This window comes from Megalobrama amblycephala, linkage group LG1, assembly GCF_018812025.1.
Source record: "Megalobrama amblycephala isolate DHTTF-2021 linkage group LG1, ASM1881202v1, whole genome shotgun sequence".
NCBI lineage: Eukaryota > Metazoa > Chordata > Actinopteri > Cypriniformes > Xenocyprididae > Megalobrama > Megalobrama amblycephala.
The window spans coordinates 39,665,050-39,690,903 of NC_063044.1; the positions used below are offsets into that span (position 1 = coordinate 39,665,050).

The 25,854-nt window shown below is 37.1% G+C and overlaps 1 protein-coding gene across 2 annotated transcripts in view; it reads right to left on the reverse strand.

Moving 5' to 3' along the window:
* Positions 1-25,854, reverse strand: part of sdk1a (sidekick cell adhesion molecule 1a) — a 355,129-nt gene that overhangs the window by 64,244 nt on the left and 265,031 nt on the right. For both annotated transcript variants that reach the window (XM_048192576.1, XM_048192584.1), the window contains exons 15-22: positions 23,738-23,885; positions 18,575-18,715; positions 14,191-14,372; positions 7,034-7,149; positions 6,684-6,879; positions 5,257-5,355; positions 2,052-2,243; positions 1,245-1,366 (exon numbers count right to left, since the gene is read on the reverse strand). In XM_048192576.1, the coding sequence (XP_048048533.1) occupies positions 1,245-1,366; positions 2,052-2,243; positions 5,257-5,355; positions 6,684-6,879; positions 7,034-7,149; positions 14,191-14,372; positions 18,575-18,715; positions 23,738-23,885 (1,196 nt within the window). The remainder of the gene's footprint in view (positions 1-1,244; positions 1,367-2,051; positions 2,244-5,256; positions 5,356-6,683; positions 6,880-7,033; positions 7,150-14,190; positions 14,373-18,574; positions 18,716-23,737; positions 23,886-25,854) is intronic.

Below are 25,854 nucleotides of genomic sequence, written 5' to 3' on the forward strand. Positions count from 1 at the left end.
TTATGGTTAATAGAACCGTTGCCAAACATATAACATGCTAGAAAAAAATAATAATCACTGTAATAATGATCCATTGATAGATTCTTAAGTGTTTGTCTATTCAAAGCCAAACAACAACTTTTTTTTTTTTTGGCCGGGCAGTGTACAATAGTCAAAAATGTTATTCTAAAAAAAATGTATTAAAAAATGTGTACACTGGCTGACAAATAAAAATAACACAGAATTTTTTATTTACTTTCTCACCCTCAATCCTGAAAGACTTGATAATCTTATTTATTTATTTTTTTTTATACAATTTATACAACAACCAAAAATGTTGTTCAGTGTATATTGACTGACAAATAAAAATAGCAGATATTTTTTGCTCAACTGTCCCACCTTGAATCCTAAAGAACTTGGCTAATTAATTGATTGATTCATTCATTAACTTCTTTAATTTTTTTGTGAGTTATAATACAACAGCTAAAAATGTTATTTGGTGTACACTGATGGACAAAAAATTAAATAAAAAAATTAAATAAAAATAACAGAGATATTTTTTGCTTCACTGAATCCTAAAGAACTCTTCATAATCTGCTTATTTATTTTTTGTATTGATTTAATGAATTTTGTCTTTTTTTGTAAGAGCTGATACAATAATCAAACATGTTGTTCAGTGTACATTGACTAACAAATAAAAACAGTGCAGATATTTTTTTCTCCACTGTCCCACCTCGAATCCTCAAGAATTTAACTTGTTTATTTTATTTTATTTTATCTTTTTTTTTTTTTTTGAGAAATTATAAAACAGATATTTTTTTCTCCGCTGTCCCACCTTGATCCTCAAGAACTGACTGATTGATTGATTGATTCCTTCCTTTTCATTTTTCTGAGATACGATACAACCACCAAAAAATGTTATTCGGTGAATACTGACAGACAAATAAAAATAGCGCAGATGTTTTTTTCTCCACTGTCCACCTATTCTATTCTATTCTATTCTATTCTATTCTATTCTATTCTATTCTATCTGTCAAGCTGTCAAAATAGCTGAAAAGTACATTGCTAGGATTAGGAGACAAAGCCTACACAAATCATCCTAAGTACTTTGCTCAACACTGCAGGGATGTTTCATTATCATGTAAAATGTTTTTATTTGCTGGTGAAGACTCATCAGGGAGCACTGTGAGGATGTACAGCTTCAGGCCAGCTCGTGTTGGTAGGCGGATAATGATCAGATAAAGAAGAACTGAAATATGACTCACCTGCCCTTCAACAATCCACTTGGAGATAGTCGTCTTCCCATCATCCCCTGGACGGAACTTCAGCGTAGCAGATCGTGAACTGATCTTGGAAATAACCAGATTTGATGGAGGCCCAGGAAGTTCTGTGTTAAAGGCAAAAACCCAAAAAGCAAATAAAGACGAAATATAGACAAATAAAAAGATTAAATAAAAAAGTTAAAAGTCACTTCTAAACAACATCCACACATCACAACAATCAATAAACACAACACCAAACATTTCTAAATCATGACCAGAATATTTTTAATAACAGTGTGTAGATCCATGTTGCACAAGGGACTTAGTCAAAAAAAGAGAGAGATTTGTGATTCTTTTGAAGTGCAGAGATAAAAAGTCTCATTTGGGTCGAGAAACCTTTGATGAAATTACACTGGAATTAAATCAAATAACAGACGATAGTCTCGCATCTGCCCAAAATCCCCACTGAGATGTGTAGACGTCGGTTTCCCTAATGTCTCACAATATGCAATTTATCAGCAGGCATTATGGTTTTGGCTTGGCGTTCAGCCAATTCAGCATTTGCCTTCTTTCTGTGAACGAGAGAAAGTCTGCCTTAAAGCTGGTTCAAATGAAAATTTCTCCTTCAGTGCCACATTTGATTTATGACAGTGCATGAGCAACAACTTTTCAGTTTCTGAGCAGAAAAGGCCGGCTCAAAAGATCATCATTCATTCTTATATTGTTTGTGTAAAATATGCATTCATAAATAAGGAAGAGTAGCTCCTGTAATACAGCTTTTATTTTTTATGTTCAAAAGCTACGAAAGACCTGGTGGCACTCCCGACGAAATGGTGGAGGAAGTTACAGTTCCAACTCCGGCCTCGGTCATAGCTGCCACTTCCAGGGTGTATGTGGTGAGGGATGTCAGGCCGGTGACCTTGTAGTCCAGTGTGGTGTTGGCCAAGGTGCGCGCCACCCGTGACTGGTTCTTCCCCTGCACCTCCCAGGATACCAGGTAACCTGCAAAACACCGTCACTTTCATTGAAACTCAAGAAGTCTTTTGAGTTATACACACTTTATGGCTAAAAAACCCGTGGGAACGGGCCAATTTGAGGCCTCTCGTCCAAGTCCAATCTGGGATGACAACTCGCCAGAGTAGGAGGAATTTTTCTGAGGTCTTGAACTTGAAATAAACAATCTCTCTTTAACAAACAAGGTGGGTGAAATGAGGAACTGCTGTAGTGAGTTGTCTAGACCCTGGGCCCTGCCCCCTAACCTGCATCTAACTGAGACTAATAGCCAGCAGAGATCCTATGTAATTTGCTGTTTATTGGAAGTATTTTCTCCCAGAGTCAGCACTGTTTCCAATCGCTGAATGTCCTTTTCCATTGAGGTGCTCATAAATCAAGCTTTGCGCTTGGAGAGCCCGCTGGTGAACAGGCATAGGCAACATTCAAAGAGCAACAATGCTGTGTACATTGATATAGACAGGAGCTATTTAGTCTAATGTATGTCTGATCTCATTGGTCTCCATTCTTTCAATCAGCATCCAGAGCCGTTCCGCAACTCACTTGGCTTAATCTATGTCCAGTATCAATCTACCGCTGCCTCATTAGTCCAGATCTAATTCTTTCTCCGCATTATTGTGACTTTACCAGTGACTCTCATGAAAAATGTTGTCTTGGTCAAATTTCATGGCAAAAAAGAAAAAAAATATATATTTGGCATACAGGAAATAAACCCTGATATTTTAGGACTGATTTGGATTTGTAACATTATTTTCATATTTAAAGGTTCAGTAAATTTTGAACACTGTAGAAATATTCTACTCACTCCCAAGGCATCAAAACGGCTTTATTCAATAGCTTGCCTCATGTGTCGTGTCAGATCAGATCAATTATTTACATGCATTTGTAAAAATTATATATATATATATATATATATATATATATATATACACACTTTGATATATATATATATTTTAAGCACTTAACCCCACTCCTACCCTAAACCTACCCACCTCTCCACAACATAAAACTTGTAACAAGCAGAAAAAACTAGTCACATGTATTTATTATTATAAAAAAAAAAAAAAAATAGTATAAACTTATTAAAAATGACTTGTGTTGCATTCCAAATCTTCTGAAGTTATACAATATCTCTTTGTGAGGAACAGAGAAAATGATCCCACCCTATTAACACAGTCAATATCTCATTCAAAGGATAAATTCGAATTTTAGCATGATGCAATTGGTCACAAAACATCTCAGGTTCGAATGTAACCATGGTTCATGGTCGCGGGGTCAAAACACCCCGTGTGGTGCATTGCGGTATCATGGGAAAAAAGTTCAACACATATTTTGACTTTGTTTGTGCCAAATTTGGTGGTATTATGTTTGTTAGATGATTTTGATTTTTGGAACCTTCAGAAAACTTTAACTTGATTTTTCTCAAAACTGACTTTGCTGACTCTATTGACTTCAAACCAGTCATTTTTTGTCAGACTCGTCTTAATAGAGAACTGGGGGCGGTCGTGGCCTAAAGGTCAGAGAGTCTGGTAACCCGAAGGTTGCGGGTTTGATTCTCAATACCGGCAGGATAATGACTGAGGTTTCCTTGACAGAGGACAAATTCTGAGTATGGGTTACCATACTTGTTGCCTGGAAAATCTAGCCTCACCACTGTACCAGCGGATGAGTCTGGTCGGCCATTGAATCAATTCGATTTCTAGGGCGGAGCAAATCCGAGCAAACAGGAAGCGGAGTAAACCAATCAGAGAAGGGCGGATATGACGTTAGCAAAGCGACAAGAGAGTCAACAGTGAAAAGTACATAATTAATGTGTTTTTGGTCATTTAAAACTGAATTCACAGCTGAATAGAACAAACTCTCGGGTCTCCTGTGCGCAATCTTTGTTGATATTGAAGGGACTTTCGCCGCACTAGAGTGACGCTGTTTGCGTCACTGAGATAAACGAATCTGATTGCACGGTACGGTTTGGAGTTGACTCGAATCGCGACGGAGGGCGGACTGACCAGACTGATATATCTTGTAGAAATATTCGTTATTACCGTCAATGTTGGAAACTGTAACACTATAAATGTCTTTACTGTCACTTTTGATCAATTTAATGCATCCTTGCCAAATAAAAATCTTACCAACCACAAACTTTTGAATGGTAGTGTATAAAAAATATACATTTAAAATGACATTTTTGGATTACTTTCATTAGATTTATTTTTGCTTTACAGAAATGATAACCGAATTCGCTTAATTCTCTAAAATAATGTCACAATGCAAAAAATATTAACAGTCCTAAAAATTTCTTTTTTCTTTCTTGATTTTGGGGTAAAATATGACCTCCAATCGTTTTGATCAGATTTTGTGAGATTCACGCTCATGTTCTTGTTTTATGCTTGAAGGTCAACTCATGCTTACGGGTCTTTTGATTGCAGTTAACATTTTTTTTTTATTTTGATCTGTCTGCGCTTTACTTTCCCAGTGGTAATGGTTCAAGCACAATATGGATAAATAGCACTCCTGGAATGCTAAAACACATGCATCAGCGCTCACACACAGAGTCATGCAGAGACAAACACATACAATCACAAAAGCATCCTTTACAGCTGTGCAACAGGGAGCAAAAATTGTTTCTGCCAACTGAACGCAAACAACGATGCCATAATTGCCTTTGTGCAAAAACTCAATGAAGTGTTAAATAGAAGCGTATCCATTAATAAAGCTATACGAACACTAAAGAGTTGCCAAATGAAAATTGAGCTCCTTTACGGGCTCACCTGCTTTGTCTAATGCAACGTTCAGCTACATTTAAACAGAGGGTGGCAGATTAGATTTCATTTATAAGGAAAGACAAATTTAATGAACAACTCATTCCCAAAACTGAGTTTTGCAGATTCTGCGGCAAACAAATTCATTCAAACTTACTGTCGCAAAATGTAAGTGTTTTGCTTGATTATCATGAAATATCTTTTTTTAGTATCACATCAATAAAAGCAGCAGAAAAGTCACTCACCAGTAATGATGCCATTCTTATCCACAGGTTCCTCCCAGCTCACTCTCAGAGATGTGTCCAAAATCTCTGTAAAGCTCAAGCGACCGACAGGGCCTGGAACTAAACACAAAGACATTTCCCAGTTCTTTTGCTTCTAAACAAGCTCTTTTTATTGTAGGCTAATTGAGCTGATTATAGATTAATCCACACTCTAATTGTGAAACATGTGAAATAAGGCATTATTTAGTCCCTTTTTAATGAACCACAACAAAAACTCCAATGATATCAAAACCTGACATGCAACATTGTGTCTTTTCCTGGGTCATTCTTTTCCCAGTAACATTTCTCTTGAAAGTAACCAAACTAATTTCTCACTTGTAGTGTCACAGATGTCTAAAGACACTGATATAATTATATCGCCATGACCCACAGAGCAGTATTTGTACTTAAATCTGAGCAGCACTTTAATTAATGTGACTTTTATAAGACATGTTGTAATTTGGTATTTTATCACCCCCAAACTACCCCAGTAGAGCAAAAACACTGTCACAATGCTGATGTAAAGGCCAAAAGCTGGCAGTAAGCTACATATATTAAAATATTTCCTGCCAAATGAAGAGCAGTTTTCTGTGGTTTGGCTTTCTCAGTAATTAAAATAAACATTTAGTTCTGTTTAACTTTATCTTGAAGCCTTCATTAAAATGAGAATTTAAAATATTCATGCAACAGGTACTTTGTTTTTCACCTCAGGTTGGTAATAGCAGTAAATATTCATGTCTGTGCTAAATTCCTCAGCATTTTGAGAAGTTGGTGTTTTTTTTTTATGTTTTTATATTTTTACATTTTTAATAAAACATTGTTTAGTATGTTTTTAAAGCTATTTTCATGTTTACGTCGTAATACCAGTGTAATACCCATGTCATTATAGAAATTTGTGTCCCCATAAATCACAAAAACGCTGGATCTGCTCATGCGCAAGGTTAAAGTGTGCGAGCAGACCATCTACGGGACAAGCCAGATTCCACCAAAGCATTTTTATCTTTATGCACACAATAATAATCTTTTACATTGTAATCCTTTTATTTTTAATATTTGGCATGTTTGTGCGCTGTAGCGCATCTCTGTGTGTGTAATACGCAGAGTGTACTCGCGTTGTGCATGTTACTAACACGCCCTTTAAATAACAAAAAACTACTGCGCCATTGACTTTAGTCCAGGTTTCAGTCGGTCAGTGGGGCAGTCTATTTCAGTTACCTCAAAATAGCAACACGCCAACAATGCGCCTGAACACACCTTGTTTTCAGACCAGCACACCCATGGGCGCACAAACGGGTGCAAATGCATTTGCGATTTAAACAACGTGGCACAGGACGTGAAAATAATAACTGCGTCAGGCTGAAACTAGCAAAAAACCCTCGCGTCGATAGATACATAGATGTATAACTTACTGTCTTCATGAGTTTGCACCAGTTTGGGGGCACTGCGGGGTCCGTTCCCTGGTGTGGTGAAGCAAAGCACTGACGTCAGGTACCAGGTGAACTTTTTTAGACCGCTGATGAAACCGAGGTGACGTGTCCCGTGATAATCAGGGGTGATAGTCACAACGATAACATCCTCTGGAGACCGTTCGGGCCATGCCATCAGCTGAGGGACAGAGCAATGTCACTCAAACAGAACAAGAAAACAAAGAATCAAACCAACCCAAAAAAATCCCTCAAAATGTTAATTGACACAAAACATATATTTTCTATATTTGACTGAGACTCAGTGGGAACCAGTACAGGAGAAATGAGTGTACCTTGTAACCTTGATTAATGCCATTGATGAACTGTTGAGGTGGTGGATTCCAAGTAAATTCAATGGTGGTTGAGTTCACTGCTTTGGCCTCCACACCCTGAGGGGGTGCTGTAGGAACTACAAGCAAGCACATAATACATGTTAGACTACTATTCACCTTGGATGTTTCTCAATTCCAAGAACGCAGAGAACGGACTTGCGTTCTCGTGGAGTCCGGTCTTGCCAGGCGACCTTGAAAGAACGATCTCGGAAGGACGCGAGGACACAGAACGCATCATTTGAGAATTGAGATGTGCTGCGATCTTGACCGTCCCAGCATAAAAGTGGCTAATGCACAATAAATACAACATAACATCGCAAACAATTGACCAAACCTTTTAAAAAAATCTTTCATATTATTATAGACATTGTTTTCATATAATTTCATATCTTTTTATTTCACCGCGTGTATTTATGAAAATGAGTAGCCTTTGGCTGTTATGCTTTGTGAATGTTAAGATTATTTTTTTTATGCCAATAAAAATACTGCAGGCTTTCTTCAGGTTATCATTTTATTCAAATTAAGCAAAACAAACGGTTTACTTTCACGTTGCGAGCTTGTAGCTGGAATCTCACGAGAACTTTAAAGCTTACAGGCTTCCGTATGTCGACCGTCGCAGCGTCTTCTGGGATTTTTAACGGTTCGATTCCCTCAAGTTTGCATTCGATGCATCCTTGATATCAAGAACACATCCGGGTACTTTCATGCGTCCTCCGTTCTTGAGTATTGGAACGAACTTCGACGGTTGATGATGACGTAGAGCAAGAACACAAGGACGCAAGATCGCTGAAGAACGCATATTGAGAAAGAATTTTTAGTCTCAGCCTCAGACACTTTCAAGGAGAAAAAAGTCTAAATCTGATTGGCTGATTTCTACATGTTTTCTGGGAGCTTAGGTTCACCAGGAAACAAAAGCAGTGTTTAAAAGTTACAGGGCTACTCAAAAAGGTCTGTGAAGATAATGGCTTAAAGTTATTATTTTTTTAAAACATGCATTCACATGTTTAACCACACGATATGGGAACATTTTTACAAGTTTGGCTGACCTTTTAGATTACCAGGTGATTTCATTTGATTATTTGTGTCCTCTTACATCTATAAAGTAAGATCAGGTGAAGAACCTCACTGAGAAGAGAATATCTTTGCAGGTAAACATAAAATACAGATAGTCTGCCATAGCACACAATCTGTTATTGTAGTGACATTTCCACATCCCTAAACATGATATTAAACAAAACTGGTATTTGTTATCATGTTATTTTTAATTTATTATCATAATCATAAACACTGGTTTGTAGCATAAATTGCTTTACCATGTACTGCACTGTTTTTCTTCTAGTTATTTACCTATAGCGGCTAATGAATCGGAAAGCCAAGCCTCGCATATTCACAGAAAGCAGCTTACTTCCTCGTTGCAAAATAAGGTGAAAAACATCCTAGTGTGACTCATTATATCAGGTACACTGCTACTCAAAGGTTTGGGACAGACCTACACATTCTTGATTTTTACTATTTCTCACATTTTAGAATAAAGTCTATATATAAAGCATGACAGAATTGTAATTATGAGAATTTTAAAATAAGGTCATTCAAACAGAAGAAGACTTTATATAGAGATCATTTTCTAGTGTTTCGGCATGTAAAAAAAATTAGAGTGGCTTAATATCTCTTTGGTCATGGAGAAAGACTTCTAATGAAGCTATGAAAAGTAATTCCTGCAAGTCCTGCTCTGCTTTTAACAAGGGACAAAACTGCAATGTCTCGGGTCCAGTGGCTCATTTATACCTGCATCGCTGAGACTGACGTAATGAAAGTTTCAACAAGCCTTAAATGGGACCGATTATGCAAAATTCATTTTTCCGTGGTGTTTGAGAATAAATGTGTCGGCAGTGCGTGTACACAACCACCCCATAATGGTAAAAATCCACCCACTCCTTTTTTATATTCCCCATAAATCATAAAAAGTGTCTCAAAATGAGTTGTTCGTGTTTTCTACGAGGCCCCGCCCATGACTGGTGACTGAATCTGCCCTTGTCATTTCCACTGCTCGTGTCTTTGCATCTAAAAACTGTGTTGCGTGTGAATGGCGCAAGGTCCGTCTCGCGTGTTTACATAGAAAATAATGGAAAAGCGGCACAGTGGAATGCATAAACGCATTCTGTGGAAATAGAGCCATACTGTTTCTCCTGTTTTGTTGTTGCCGGAGTGTCCGAGGCATGAGCTGTAAAGGCACAGCCCTCTTCTGGAAAGGGGGTGGGGAGCAGAAGCTCATTTGCATTTAAAGACATACACACGAAAACAGTTTGTTTTTGCTTCCAGCCAAAAAGGGGCATTTTGAGCATGGTATAATAAATGATCTATGGGGTATTTTGAGCTGAAACTTCACAGACACATTCTGGGGACACTATTTTACATTTTGTGAAAAAAGTGGCATAATAGGTCCCCTTTAAAGGTGCCCTAGATTCAAAATTTGAATTTACCTCGGCATAGTTGAATAACAAGAGTTCAGTACATGGAAAAGAAATACATTGAGTTTCAAACTCCATTGCTTTCTCTTTCTTACGTAAATCTCATTTGTTTAAAAGACTTCCGGAAAACACGCGGATCTCAACATAACACAGACTGTTACATAACAGTCGGGGTGTACGCCCCAATATTTGCATATGCCAGCCCATGTTCCCAACATTATGAAAGGCATTAGACAAGGGCAGCCAGTAACGTCTGGATCTGTACAGGTGAATCATCAGACTAGGTAAGCAAGAACAACAGCGAAAATGGCAGATGGAGCAATAATAACTGACATGATCCATGATAGCATGATATTTTTAGTGATATTTGTAAATTGTCTTTCTAAATGTTTCGTTAGCATGTTGCTAATGTACTGTTAAATGAGGTTAAAGTTACCATAGTTTATTACTGTATTCACGGAGACAAGAGCCGTCACTATTTTCATTATTAAACACTTGCAGTCTGTATAATTCATAAACACAACTTCATTCTTTATAAATCTCTCCAACAGTGTAGCATTAGCCGTTAGCCATGGAGCATATAGCCTCAAACTCATAGAGAATCAAATATAAACATCAAAATAAATACTTTACTCACATAATTCGAAGCATGCATACAGCATGCATGACGAACATCTTGTAAAGATCCATTTGAGGGTTATATTAGCTGTGTGAACTTTGTAAATGTGATGTAATATAATCGAGAGCTCGTGTGGCAGGGAGCACGCGAATTAAAGGGGCGGCGTGCTGAAAAAATCAGTGCATAGTTAATGATGCCCCAAAATAGGCAGTTAAAAAAATTAATTTAAAAAAATCTATGGGGTATTTTGAGCAGAAACTTCACAGACACATTCAGGAGACACCTTAGACTTATATTACATCTTGTGAAAAAGCATTCTTGGACACCTTTAAAGATGACAGGTTGTGGGACACAGTTGATTGCCACAATGTTGGACTGAATGTACTGAATGTGGCTTCCACCTACATACTGATCGATCCTCTCTGAGTCAAACAGCACTCTGAGTCAAGTGTGCCCTGCTGAATACACAAGATAGACAAGCAAAGGCACCATCTAAACACGTCTGACAAGCCTTGTTCACACTGCATTTGAATGCACCCAAATCTGATTTTCCCTCCAAATGTGACACACGCACATTTATTTTTGAATGACAGTGTGAACTGCAAAAATTACAATGAATTTCAATTTTCAATTCCAATAGGGAAAAGACCCTAATTAATAGCAGAAAACACACTGCAAATTGTGCACTGGTTATTTGCACATAAAATATGCACTGATGTATCTCAAATGACACTCGCTTTGAACAGAAATGATAGTGAAAGTGACAACAGATGTTAAATTGTTAAGGCTAATGCATAAATGTAAGACTAAAGCCCAAAGAAATTTGTTTATGTAATTATTTAATCAGAAAACTGGAACTGGCCACTTTGGATTGTGCTGTTGTTGTTGAGTTTTAGAATGCAAAATGCAGCAACAATATTTGAGCATCAACTAATAAAGTGGCCATTAAATGAATCACAACATTATTAAAATTCATCAGTTAAATTAAGTGGCTCAGTTTACAATCTTCACGGCGCACCTGAGATGTGCCTGAGACATTTCTGACCTTTTCTGAAGGAGGACGCTGTAGCATGGACACAATAAATGAAAGAAAAAAAAATTCACATTCTATTATACATCCAGCATCCTTCTAAAAGGCTGAATCGAGAGAGCAGGCAGTTGAATGAAAGGCCAGGTCTTATATAAGCCAAAACCCCAAAAAACAATAACACAGCAGAGTCCAGATGCCTGATTGTTTGCCTTTTTATATGCTACTGTACAGACACCTTTGTCGGTGTATAAAATAAAATTGAAAAGCTTGTACTTGTACAACTCACATGAAACAGAATTTTAGAATTTCAATTTTTTTTTGTGGAATTGGTTGTATACATTCATAAAACCCCTGGTACCAAAATTCATACAAAAAGCATATTCATGAAAGCCTTGTGAGAGAGATGTTTTTTTCCTTCTTTGGCGGCTCATCTTTTCAGGTTGCCTGTCAAGCTTTGACTTATTTTGAATCAAAAGACTATCTTTCAAAAGCCTGCCAATTATAGTCCTCTCTTAAAGCGGTGTAAACACATTCATTATGCAGCGGCGTCTCTGCTCTTCAGAGGCACTTTTCCCCACCTCAAATTCCTCAGTGGGTAAAAAGCACATACACTGTAGACCTGGTGTTGCTGAAAAAGCTGTCAATCGATTTTAATAAGTAATTAAATTGATCAAAAATTAAGTTCATATTCCAACATTTGCCAAGAAAAGACCCCAAATGAAGGTAATTTAAGGTTTTAAAAATGTCTCATGCTCATCAAGACTGCACTTATTTGAACAATAAGAAATAAAAATGAAATATTATTACAATTTTAAAGAACTATTATCTATTTGAATATATTTTAAAATGTAATTTATTCCATTACTCCAGTCTTCAGTGTCACATGATCCTTCAGAAACCATTCTAAAATGCTGATTTGTTGCTTAAGAAACATTTCTTATTATTATCAATGTTTAAAAAAGTTGTGCTGCTTAATATTTTTGTGAAAACTGCTAATTTCTTCTGGATTTTTTTGATGAATAGAAAGTTCACGTTTACGTAACAGTCGGGATCATTAATATGTACGCCCCCAATATTTGCATATGCTAGCCCATGATCGAGGCATTACACAAGCCAGTATTAACGTCTGGATCTGTGCACAGCTGAATCGTCAGACTAGGTAAGCAAGCAAGGACAATAGCGAAAAATGGCAGATGGAGCAATAATAACTGACATGATCCATGATAGCATGATATTTTTAGTGATATTTGTAAATTGTCTTTCTAAATGTTTCATTAGCATGTTGCTAATGTACTGTTAAATGTGGTTAAAGTTACTATCGTTTCTTACTGTATTCACGGAGACAAGAGCCGTCACTATTTTCATTTTTTAAACACTTGCAGTCTGTATAATTCATAAACACAACTTCATTCTTTATAAATCTCTCCAACAGTGTGTAATGTTAGCTTTAGCCCCGAAGCACAGCCTCAAACTCATTCAGAATCAATGTAAACATCCAAATAAATACAATACTCACATAATCCAACGCATGCATGCAGTATGCATGACACTTTGTAAAGATCCATTTTGAGGGTTATATTGGCTGTGTAAACTTTGTTTATGCTGTTTAAGGCAAACGCGAGCTCCGGGGGCGGAGAGCACGAGAATTTAAAGGGGCCGCAGCCTGAATCGGCGCATATTTAATGATGCCCCAAAATAGGCAGTTAAAAAAATGTATAAAAAAAAATCTATGGGGTATTTTGAGCTGAAACTTCACAGACACATTCAGGGGACACCTTAGACTTATATTACATCTTGTAAAAAAACATTCGATGGCACCTTTAATAAAAGTAGTAATTTCTTACCATCCACAAGCTTTTAAACAGTAGTGTACATTACAAAAAGTGGTTTTAGAAATCCATATTTTCTTTGCTATATTTCCACTTCATTATGTAACTTTTGGCTTTCTAGCGGTTATTAAACAAAACTTAATGCGTCTTGCGGAAGAACACTGTAACCGGTGCTACTTTTCTCCGTTTATGTTTATAAATATATGAGTCATGCAGGTAATGGGTTGCGGTTGGCGTCCCGCCTGGTCTAAAACAGACAGAATACAGTTTAAACACTTATTATATGCATATCGTAGTGATTCAGGATCAGACAAAAACACGGTTTGAAAGATGGATTTATGATGTACTCCCTTATTATATCGATTCTGTAAATTTTGAACATATATAGTATACCTTTGAATACTGCATAAGCCTATTATTGGCCTACAACAATGCTTTTTATAGTTGAGTCAATCTAAGGTAGATTTAGGGGCTGTTCACACGCATCTGTGCTATCTTGTTAATGTCATGTGTAACCTGTAGTAGCGCACAGCTTAGGAGACATGATTAAATGTGATAAATTCATGCTTATATCTAATTAATCAATGTTTAAATTGACGGTGTTTTTTTTGTATTCATCCAAACAACTGCAGGAAGTTCATATAGCACTGTCTCTTACTTAGGATCAGTGATGTCGTCAAGGTTGCTAATTGTGAGTGGGTTCGGCGGAGCTGCATCAATACCATTCAACTGCTTGACAGACTCTGTTTATAAAACGTCTATTTAAAATAATTAGACAGATGAAGCCTCTCAAAGCAGAGTCGATACATTTACCGCTCCCCAGATAATCATCCAAATGTCCAAATGAGAAGACCCTGAATTTCCTGAGATGGATTCTTCTCATCTGAAGAGAAAAGCGCCCTCGTAGATAATTGGCATAATTGTTTTGAAGAGGATTCGCATGGAAGTTAGCTGTCTGAGAAGAGGGCTCTAAAATAAATGTGGCGTCTACATTGGAGACTAAGTTGACCTCGGCGTAGCATGTAAACAAGTACTGCATCAACCGGTTCAAACCAGCATGCTTCCTGCCTCTGCTGATGAAAAGCAACAGATGAAAACATAGAGCCTGATAGAAGTAGCAACTGTTAGGCAACGAAAAACACTGAGAGTGTGACAGAGGAACAAGGTCTCACCTCCCTGCAGCGTGTACTCAGTGACAGGCTGACTGAAGACGCCCAGGCCTGCCCCGGTATATGCGGCCACCTGAATCTCATACTGGGTCCAGATGATGAGCTCTGTGATCAGACAGTAGTTGATCTCAGGGCTGGTGATGTTCTTCTGCTGGTACTCTCCAGGGAGCCCCGCAAGCCGGTACCTGCATCAGGGCAATCGATGGCCAAACAGTGAGCGACAACGATTTTCTTCCAGGTCACTGCTCCATTAGAAGTCATCCCACAGGCTATGTAATTATTAGGCACACACTAGCTCCCTTCCAGGGTAGAACTTGTGTTATATACACCAACAGTGGGGGAATGCTATTAAAAACAGCATAAATATTCACAACACATCCGTTGAGGAGGATGAGATTGGTCAAACAGTGCTAATGAAATGCATCCAAGCTCTTGCTACATAAGGGAAATGAGCGTCACTCATTTGGATGATCTTCTCTGTTGGGTGCACAGTAAATAAAAATAAGATTTTAACATTTTAGACTGGATACCCTGAATAACACAAAGACATTGTCTTTTTTTTTGTGTTGTCTTTTCTTGCTAAACATAAACATATAATGCAACCAATGTTGTGTGACACAATCTAATACGATTCAAATCCTAATAAATTGGTCAAAAAGACTCACAAACTCACGTGTAATTGGCTTGAATCAGTCTGACGAGTCCTTCATTAAATTAACTCATTGAATCAGAGAGAATAATGAATAAAAAATCAGATTCACTTATTAAAACGCAAGTCATTACTTTCAGTCATGTTCAATTCAAAATAAAGAAACAATTAGTTTGAGAAACTTAAATCAGTACCTTATGACGGGTTGCTCATAATAAGACCCAGACACACAAAACCAACATCAAAGAACTAGCAGCGACGAAATCTGACTGTGGTGGTGCTCAATCATCCAAAAAGCCATGGATGGTGGTCCGATTATTGCCATTCCACGAAAACTAGGCTGACAGACACTCGACAATGACCGTCATTGGCTGATGGCTGGCTTGGTGTGTCACAGCCTTAACAATGAGTACCCAAAAACACATTCATAACTTTTTTTTTAAATAAATAATATTTAAATTTTACTATATAATAGTTACTATTAACTATGTCTTTTGCTTCAATAAACTAATTTAATGCTTATTAATAGTTATTAAGGTAGTTGTTGTAGTGATTAAGTTTAGGTATGGGGTAGGATTAAAGGATGTAGAATAAGGTCATGCAGAATAAGGCATTAATATGCGTTTTATAAGTACTAATAAACAGCCAATATGCTAGTAATATGCAAGCTAATAAGCAAATAGTGAAAACTGGTCCCCAAACTAAAGTGTTACCTGCTGTTCTGAAAACTAGTGTGGACTGTCATGTTTGCAAAAAACCTTTACTACAGCCTGACTAGATTTACTTTCACACAGAGATGTCAAACACTCCTTTTAAATCAGTTTGCTTATAAATGTGCTGGGCTACAGCTGTACTAAAACATTAGTCAAAGTAACAGCACTAAGGTCAACTCCATTATCTAGATGGGATGACAAATGCAATTAAAACCTGACATTGTTGGTTCCAAAATAAGCTTCACTTTTTAATCAAAAGTGTATGCCAAATGAATAAATGTGTATTTAAAAGTGTGGATTTTTGTGCCATCAGCAGCACAAAACAGAATTTGAAAAATAACAGGTAACTATTTAGAATTAATGTTCCATTTTGCTAACATTAGTTAACTACATTAGTAACATGAGGCAACAGTGGAAAATACTAAAGCATTTATTAATCTTGGTTAATGTTCATTTTAGGGCTGTCGATTTAAAGGTGCTAAAGAGGATGTTTTGTTTTATACATTTTTGCAATATTACTCGAAACTGTCTTTACTAACTGATAAAAGACTATTTATTAGGTGCACTGAAAGGAATAATATCAATATACATCATCTGTGCACGAGGTAGGGCCTTAAAAACATCAGCCAATCGTTTGTGTGATCATCGCATAAACGATTGGCCCTCTGGCTTGTCAATCACTGCCATGACGTTCCTTGTGAGAGACGTGCTCGCTCCAGTAACTTTCCACACTCCACAGGTGCCGCATGCAATGTTTTTGTCAGGAGTAACAACTGCAGATTATGAGTTACCTGCGGTGAGTCCGACATAATGAATCCACTAACACGACACAGCAAATGCCGGTGGTAAACACTCGTGTTCCAATACTCGTGCACGAGTTTTGGGAGGCGTTCCCTCGAAAGGAGGGGTGGTTGTTCTTACGCATGCGCTCATTTCAAAAACTCAGTAACAGTCTTTGATTTCTCAGTCGACGAAAAGATCCTCTTTAGCACCTTTAATGTGTTAATTAGATTAATTAATTATAGGAAAAAATAATGCGTTAAAATTTTTAACACACTAATGCGTTAGTGCCCCCAAAATCTACGTAGGTCATCTGACATTTCATACAGTTGATGATGAAGGTTGTTAAATAATTGCCTAATATAGTATTCAGTCTAGTAATGCAAGGATATTGCACAGCACCAAGATAATCAACCTTCTCATCTTAGCTGTCAGCTGTCTGTCAATTTTAAAATATTTGAGATGACCACTCAAATCAAACTAGGCGGGCTTTATGTTCACGGATGCTGCTGAACGCGAATTCCAGTGCGACACTTCAGTTAATGGTCATAAAGTGTAGTAGCTACCCATTTCTTTGATAACTGTTTTATGCTTGAAATGTTAAATGACTGACAAAAATAATCAAACTTATAAACTTTAGTCTGATTTCGGTCAAAAGACTATTGGTCAAAGCTAAGCTTTAGGAAGGGAAGAGATAAAGATAAAGAGACTGAGGGGAAAAAAGAAAGCGAAAATGATGATGGAGATGACAAAGAGAGATTTTAAAGCTAGTATTGTTCAATTTTTTGGCCTTCAAACATCTCAAAATGCATGTGTAGATCAGAGAGATCTAAATTTTAAGAAGTTAATATTGTGTTATTTTAAGACATGAATGAATCAGCTGTTTGAACAAATGGAATGGCATTTTTAGTTTCTTATTTAGAGTATAATTTCATTTTAAAAAATATTATATTTCCATATTAATAAAAAATAAAGATATAATGAAAATTCAGTCATCATTTACTCAACCTCAAGGTCCAAAAGTTTGTTTAATAAATTCTATGTTAAATAGAATAAAATAAAAAATTATTTCTGAATCTACTGTTGTAATGTTTATAGTATTCAGTCTAGTGCTGCATCAATGCTTTACACAATAATGACTTCAAATCTTTTTGGAGTATTTCTCAGCCAAATTTGATGTGCGATTAATTTGCAATTAATTCGATTAATTAATCACCACATCATGCAATTAATTAGATTAAAAATGTTAAATCACTTGACAGCCCTAGTTCATTTTAATATTCATTAAAAGATTATTAAAATCAAACGTTTTATCTGTTAAAGGTCCCGTTCTTCGTGATCCCATGTTTCAAACTTTAGTTAGTGTGTAATGTTGTTGTTAGAGTATAAATAAAATCTGTAAAATTTTAAAGCTCAAAGTTCAGTGCCAAGCGAGATATTTTATTTAACAGAAGTCGCCTACATCGAACGGCCAGTTTGGACTACATCCCTCTACTTCCTTCTTTAATGACGTCACTAAAACAGTTTTTTGACTAACCTCCGCCCACAGGAATACACAAGAGTTGCGTTTGTAGAGTGTGTTTGTCGCCATGTCGTCGAAACGCTGTTATTTTCATCCCGCAGTCCAATCACCGGGTCTGATTCCGGCTCAAATTGATAGGGTAAAATTAAAGACATGTTTACAATAACACTGAGCGCGTGCATCTCCACGTTATGGTAAGAGGCGTGACCTTTCCGGGCAAGGAGCGCTAAGCTGCTGTCGAATCACAACACAGGAACCGCTGGCACAATCAGAACTCGTTACGTATTTCTGAAGGAGGGACTTCATAGAACAAGGAAGTCATCAGCCCGTTTTTATGACAGTGGAAACAGCGGTATACAGATAAGTAAATTATGTGAAAAATACTGTGTTTTTTTACACGCGAAACATGAACACATGTTATATTGCACACTATAAACACAATCAAAGCTTCAAAAAAACACGAAAAACGGGACCTTTAATATAATTTAATGGACCTGAGCTAACATGAAATAACGAACAGAACTTTTTATTTTTATTAACTAACATTAACAAAGATTAATAAACACCATAATAAATGTACTTTGTTAACCATTCACTAGAAAAAAAATGACTCAATAGAGAATCTTGGACAGAAGCCGTAGCATTGTGGAAGTACCGGGAGTCATATTTCAGCACATTTCATCAGGCAAGTTCTGTTTGTGAAATGGTTTGTGCATGTCTCACCTGAGGACGTAGCCTCTTAATACTCCATTGAGCTGAGGCTCTGGGGGCGGCTGCCACTGCACCATAATGGACTGGTTGGTTCTGCCACTGGCTACAATGTTCTTGGGCGGAGCGCTGGGCGGTTCCTCTCTCAGCATCAATCTGGGGAGAGAGCGCAAGAGTGTTGATAGCACCACAAACCGGCCTGCTCTACAGGTACACGCTTAACGGAGCTCCAACGTGTTCTTACATGACTGATTCTCATTGCTCTATTTTCTCTCGTGCGAATCGGGTTAGCCGACTCGCTCTAGGGCGCAGCAGTGTGAGCCATGTAAGTGTAACCCTCTAGTTGGAAGTCCATTTCCCAACCTAATGCACTGTATCACATCCGCCCACTCCATATAAAGCTCTCATGCGTTTTCGTGGAAAAGTCTCTCTGTGCTCTAAGCACTCTGATTTGGAGGTTGCTGCTTACGTGGCAACTGGCTTGGGTGCATTCACAGCCGTACACGATTCCGTTCGTCGGCTCAGCATCTTCAAGCTAAGCGCTTCATTGAAATTTCAGGCTTTTGAATTACAAATAGACCAAACATTTTTAAAGATAAGAGCATCTCATGGTTTGTTGTGTAGCAGGCCACAGTAGCGCTGTGCATGTCTGCTGGAGGATTTGTCCCCAATGTGAGTGCTTTTTAACTCAGTGGTAAATACCTGTACTCTTTTCAAGGAAGGAACACACTAAACAGCGCTATTTCTGTTGAATCCTAAAAGGAGAGAACATTTTTTGGAGCTTATATTTTAGTTTATTAAAGGGTCTCAATTCACATTTGTTGACTGAGACTTTGTGAGATTTTAAAAATGCAGAGGCTCTGGGAAAACTTCAAAGTGCGAATGGACCTCAACACATTTCTCTTCGCAAAAAGAGAAGAAGAATTATGTTGAAAGTCCTGTTGATGTCGATGTATTGAAACAAAACATGCATTCATATCAACATCATGTATTATTTTCCTCAGCAGAGTCCTTGTATTCATGCTAGTGGCTGCTATTTGCAAAATGGGGCAATGTATCACAATATTTGTTTAAATTGGTACCTCCTTACTAGATCGTACTACAACAGATTCTTAATGAAATAGTAAACACTTTTATTGTGGGAAATGCTCAAGATTTTGTGGGCTCTGTGAACACTAGTAATGTCAAATGTGTCATAATGGCTGGTCTCTACAGGCTAGTTTGCTATCACGCGTAAATGATATTTTGTGAGTAATGCTCGGTTCTTTCCACCTACAGAATGTGCATTTTCTTAATTAACGAAGTTTAAAAAATGAATCAGTGTTGAATGCTTAATAATATCCATAGATTCATCCTGCCCTTTGCGTTTCATGCTAATGGACAGTTAAATCTGCATTAAAGTTTAATAGGATCATTGGGTCCTTTCAGATTTATTGTCAGAGTCTTCTTAAACCTCTGACCACACTTTGTTATTTCTTCCCAGAAGTCTATTTCATAATTAATGCCCTCTATAACCAATATCATGGAGCTTTTCTCAGACAGTGCTCTGTAAATCTGCCTAATGATGGCCGTAAGGAAAGACTGCTTGCTCCTTGCTGAAAGAGAGCTTTTCTTGCCACAGCCATGCAGTATTTACACATTTGCTTTACACACTTGCACTGTGCCACCAGCTATTAAACATCTGCCCCTGAAAACAAACAACCCAAGGAAAGTGTCTGACACTTTCTACAAATACAGTACACTTTGGTGTCCTATGACCTTTTTTAAAGCATTAGAGGCATTGTTTTTTTGTTGTTGTTTTTTTCCCGTGTGTTCAGACTAGCTAAACTGGACAAGCCATTATTTAGCATAAAATTAACTCAGCATGAAAAAGTGCTAGTTTTAAACCCATCAGTTGTCTTTGCCTTCCAACACCTCCCTTAGAAAGGGTCATTTTGGCCTGCCCTACTTCAGAGGTCTTGACATTTCTTAATCATATTCTACAATCGGACAACAAACTCATAATTTGATTTCTGGGAAATATATACAGTATGTTTATCAAAAACTACAAACCAGCATTTAGTCCCAAACTAACTAGCCCCTACTGAGTGACTTAATTTAAGCTACATTTGCAATCCTGTTACCAATTCTGGTGTAATTTTTTATTATTATTTAATTTTTAAATGTATAAGGGTCAATGACGTGAGGGGTCATTTTTTTGTCCAAAGGCTTTAATAATAATACCAAACAAAGATATGACATCCAAAGCATGTAAGGCAGTACAACTAGAGCTCTTTTATTGAATCCAAAAGGTTTTAATTATACATTGCTACACAAAGGTATTTTAAAGATTTTGAAGTGTCAAAAGGTCATTCGATTTAACCGTCCAAAGGCCAATACAGCCATTTCATTTGTGATTAAAATTTAATTGATCATATGAATTTCATTGATGTCATTCAGAGTAACCAATATATACAGACAATTTTGGATCAAGTTATGCGGTCAATATCATGTGACAGGATGTGACATCATTCAAATACTTGCAAAGGAGCACATGGTCATGAGGCAAAGTAGCTAACTCTCTCTTAACTATTTGAAAAATTCATGTTTTCACTTGCTCATACGTATGTCCCGAAACATCAGGTCATTCGGTACAACCGCTACAAAACATGGAAAATGTTGCAATATTTTAAATATAAAATGTTTGTTTGTCCTTTTGATATCAGCCTGTTAGCGTTGTTTGAAAATATCGTCATTCGGTATAACCAAAAGTGTTATTCGTTAAAACAGAAATTTTGGTTAAACAGAATGACTTTTTTGGTGATAAATTTTGTCCATCTTGTAAAAAATGTCAAAAGCAGTGTTAACTGATTATAAAAACCACACAATCTCATTGTTAACACTTTATAAAACTTCCAAATTAATTATAACTCTATTATGTTTTTTGTTTTTTTTACACTTTTAAAAACCTTATTCGTCAATGACCCATAAATGTCTAATTAATGTTGATGCTGATTTAATGTTTACAACATCGCACAAATCAGGAGTTCAGACTGTATTCAGACACCCAGCTCAGTATCAACAAAAAGTTTTTGGTGCATTCTGAGTTGTGACTGGATGAAATAATCATGTATTTTGACAATAAAACAGTGGCAGATAAATAAGCGTTGGTGTGGGAAGGTGATGGCTCATTATGTGAGAGCTGCACTTGTCTGCTTCTATGAGCTTGTCAGCTCTACTCTTACTGCTTAATAAGCCCAAATGGACAGATGTCTGTCACAGCAAGGAGACATGCATGCAAGAGAAGACTGATGGGGCCCTTCAAGAACCACTTTCTGTTTTAACTCTGTCCCTGAGGAAGCAGCTTTGCTGTAAAAAGTGTAACTTTGAACTTAGTCAATATCCCTGCATATAAGTCACAATTCCCACAATTTTGTATTCTATCTTACCTTATATCGTATCTGGAATTGATTTTTTTAGTTTATGACTTAATAAGGAAAAAGGCATGCAAATGAGATGTGAAGCACAAACAACCAAAGCTCAGTTAATACAGGTACATAATTGAAATATCTGTGAGCAATGAGCATTCCATTTCAAACATCACATTTGCAGTGAGCTTAAATTTGAAAATATAATTGGAAGCAATAGTATGCCAACTTTTTTTTCTTTTTTTTTTTACTGTTTAGCACTTTATCAATATGCACCACACCGACATAGAGAGTAATGTATGTAGTCACGAAATCACATTCTCTCCTCGAAAAATATAGATTCTAAAATGTTAAAAAGGAAAGTAAGAGTAAAAACATGTTAACTGGTTCACTAAGTTCCTGTGTAAAGTGAAAAATTACATTTGATTTAAGTAGTAATTTTATATAAAATAAACATGCATTTAATGTTTCAAATCACAGCTGCCAGTTTTTTTTTTTTTTTTTTTTTTGCAGTGTATAGCACACACAAATGAATCAGGCATTCATGCAAAAACTAAAAAAACAAAAACCACAACAACAACGAGCAGTTGTGATCTAACCTACTTGTGATAATATAACAAAATGGCAGGTATGAATTGCTTTTAGCTGCCTGCACTTGAATATAATTTTCCAAATAAAGTCCTTAAATATGTAATGTGATCACGCCTGATACAGTTAAGCATTAATTGAGGTTAAACAAGAGTTAAGAACCCACAATAGGTCTTTAAAGTTTAATGCATTCCCTCATCAGATTGTGCTCCACATTAACCTAAATGACATGAATATTTTTCAAAGACAAACTAACAAATATTACATTTATGGAGTGGGCTCAAAAGTCATAAAGTTCAATTTCAATATTCACTTTGCCTGGAGAGGGATACAACATGACGACACTTTTTTGGAAGAGCAGGTGCTGAGAAAAGCCAGAAATCATTGGTGGGAGAGAATAGATGTGAAGTCTGCAGAGAGATGATATTACCGCTCTACTGTACGTACCCCATTGCCTCACGCTGATTGCACGGTTTCCTTTAAAATCGGTTCCTCTTTGCATTTACTAGAACGCTTTCATTTTACACACAAGCGTAAAAGTAACGTCTTTTTCCACTGCAAAGGCAGATGCATAGTTACATTGATCGTTCCATTGAAACTTGACAGTCTTTTCAATTTTTTGTTGCTCTCACCCAACTGTTATCTCTAACTTTCAGCTAATTCGACATGAAGGAAGAGGTTTAAGCAGCTATATATCTCTAAAAAACATCCTCAATACTCAGCTAAATAAAAGTGATTAAATTTAAAGTGAGACGTTGAGATGACACCACCTTTTTTTCACCTGGAACAGAAATGGCATTTTTTGCCACATTTGGAGCAGATAAAACTCAAAGGAGCCATTGGGCATGAAGCGTCTGCCGCCCACAGCTCCAGGCCTGAGAAAGCGAGCTGATAGGGGGTCTGATTAGAGTGAGAGGTGAGAGCAGAGGCCTGCCACTCACGACCTGAGAGAGAAAACCTACGGTGCTGTGATTTCAGCCACAGCAGGAGTTACAGAGAACTGTGGGTGGAGGATCAGTGACAGAAAACACACTTAAACAATGACAGTCCTGATGGGCTGCAGCAGACCATAGTGTGATGAAACATAATAAGCCTGTTATTGACCAAGCATGAGTGTAAAAAAAAAAACACAATAGGCGGACAACATGCGAATAAACAACTGTTGAAAACCATGGCCTCCTACCTGTTTGTTTCGGTGCTGTACTGTCCCTTGCCCACCTGATTGACCGCGCAGACCCTGAACTGGTATGAGCGGGCGGGAGTGAGTCCCTTCACCATGGCCCTTGTCACGATGGGGTCGACTTCAGGCAAATACACTCTCCAGGGAGAATCTGGTATACAAAAAGGAGCAGAACATTTCAAACTATTTAAACAAACATTACAAGGGACATCATTTATATATTTTATATTGGGTATAATACTATTGTATTAATATACACCACTGTTCAAATGTTTTTGAAAGAAGTCTCTTATGCTCACCTGGGCTACATTTATTTAATAAAATAAATACAGTAAGAACAGTAATATTGTGAACTAATATTACAATTTAAAACAACTGTTTTCTATTTCCATACACATAATTCCAAAATGCATATATGTAAAATGTATTATCAATGTTGAAAACAGTTGTACTGCATAACATTTTTGTGAAAACCACGATGCATATTATTCATGATTTTTTGATGAATAGCAAGTTCAAAAGAACAGCATTTATTTGATAAAGAAATCTTTTTGTAACATTATAAATATCTTTACTGTGACTTTTGAGTATTAAAAGTATTAATTTCTTTAAAAAAATCTTACTGATTTCAAATATGAATACTGTTACATTATACAACCTGAATTCCGGAAACATAGGGATGTTAAATTTGAATAAAATGAAAACTAAAAGACTTTCAAATCACATGAGCCAATATTTTATTCACAACAGAACATATAGATAACATAACAAATGTTTAAATTGAGAAATTTTACGCTTTTTTTTCCACTATATGAGCTCATTTCAAATTTGATGCCTGCTACAGGTCTCAAAAAAGTTGGCACGGGGGCAACAAATGGCTGAAAAGGCAAGAAATTTTGAAAAGATTCAGCTGGGAGAACATCTAGCAACTAATTAAGTCAACTGATATCAGGTCTGTAACATGATTAGCTATAAAAGGGATGTCGAGTGGCAGAGTCTCTCAGAAGTAAAGATGGGCAGAGCTGTGAAGGAGTGCGTAAAAAGATTGTGGAATACTTGAAAAACAAAGGCTTTGCAAATCTCATCATCTACAGTGCATAACATCATCAAAAGATTCTGAGAAACTGGAGAAATCTCTGTGCGTAAGGGACAAGGCCGAAGACCTTTATTGGATGCCAGTGGTCTTCGGGCCCTCAGACGACACTGCATCACACATCAGCATGATTGTGTCAATGACATTACTAAATGGGCCCAGGAATACTTCCAGAAACCACTGTCGGTAAAACACAATCCGCCGAGCCATCTGCAGATGCCAACTAAAGCTCTATCATGCAAAAAGGAAGCCATATGAACATGGTCCAGAAGCGCCGTCGTGTCCTGTGGGCCAAGGCTCATTTAAAATTGACTGTTTCAAAGCAGAAAAGTGCTCTATGATCAGACGAGTTCATATTTGACATTCTTGTAGGAAATCACGGACACAGTGTCCTCCGGGCTAAAGAGGAGGGAGACCTTCCAGCGTGTTATCAGCATTCAGTTCAAAAGCCAGCATCTCTGATGGTATGGGGGTGCATAAGTGCATACGGTATGGGCAGCTTGCATGTTTTAGAAGGCACTATGAATGTTGAAAGGTATATAAAGGTATTAGAGCAACATATGCTCCCCTCCAGATGATGTCTATTTCAGGGAAGGCCTTGTGTATTTCAGCAGGACAATGCAAACCACATACAGCTATTACAACAGCATGGCTTCATCGTAGAAGAGTCCGGGTGCTGAATTGGCCTGCCTGCAGTGGAGATCTTCCACCTAGAGAACATCTGGCACATCATTAAACGAAGAATACGTCAAAGACAACCACGAACTCTTCAGCAGCTGGAAACCTATATCAGGCAAGAATGGGACCAAATTCCAACACCAAAACTCCAGAAACTCATAACCTTGATGCCCAGACGTCTTCAAACTGTTTTGAAAATAAGAAGAGATACTACATCATGCTAAACATGCCCCTGTCCAAACTATTTTGAGACCTGTAGCAGACATCGAATTTGAAATGAGCTCATTTTGTGCATAAAATTGTAAAATTTCTCAGCTTAAACATTTGTTATATTATCTATGTTCTATTG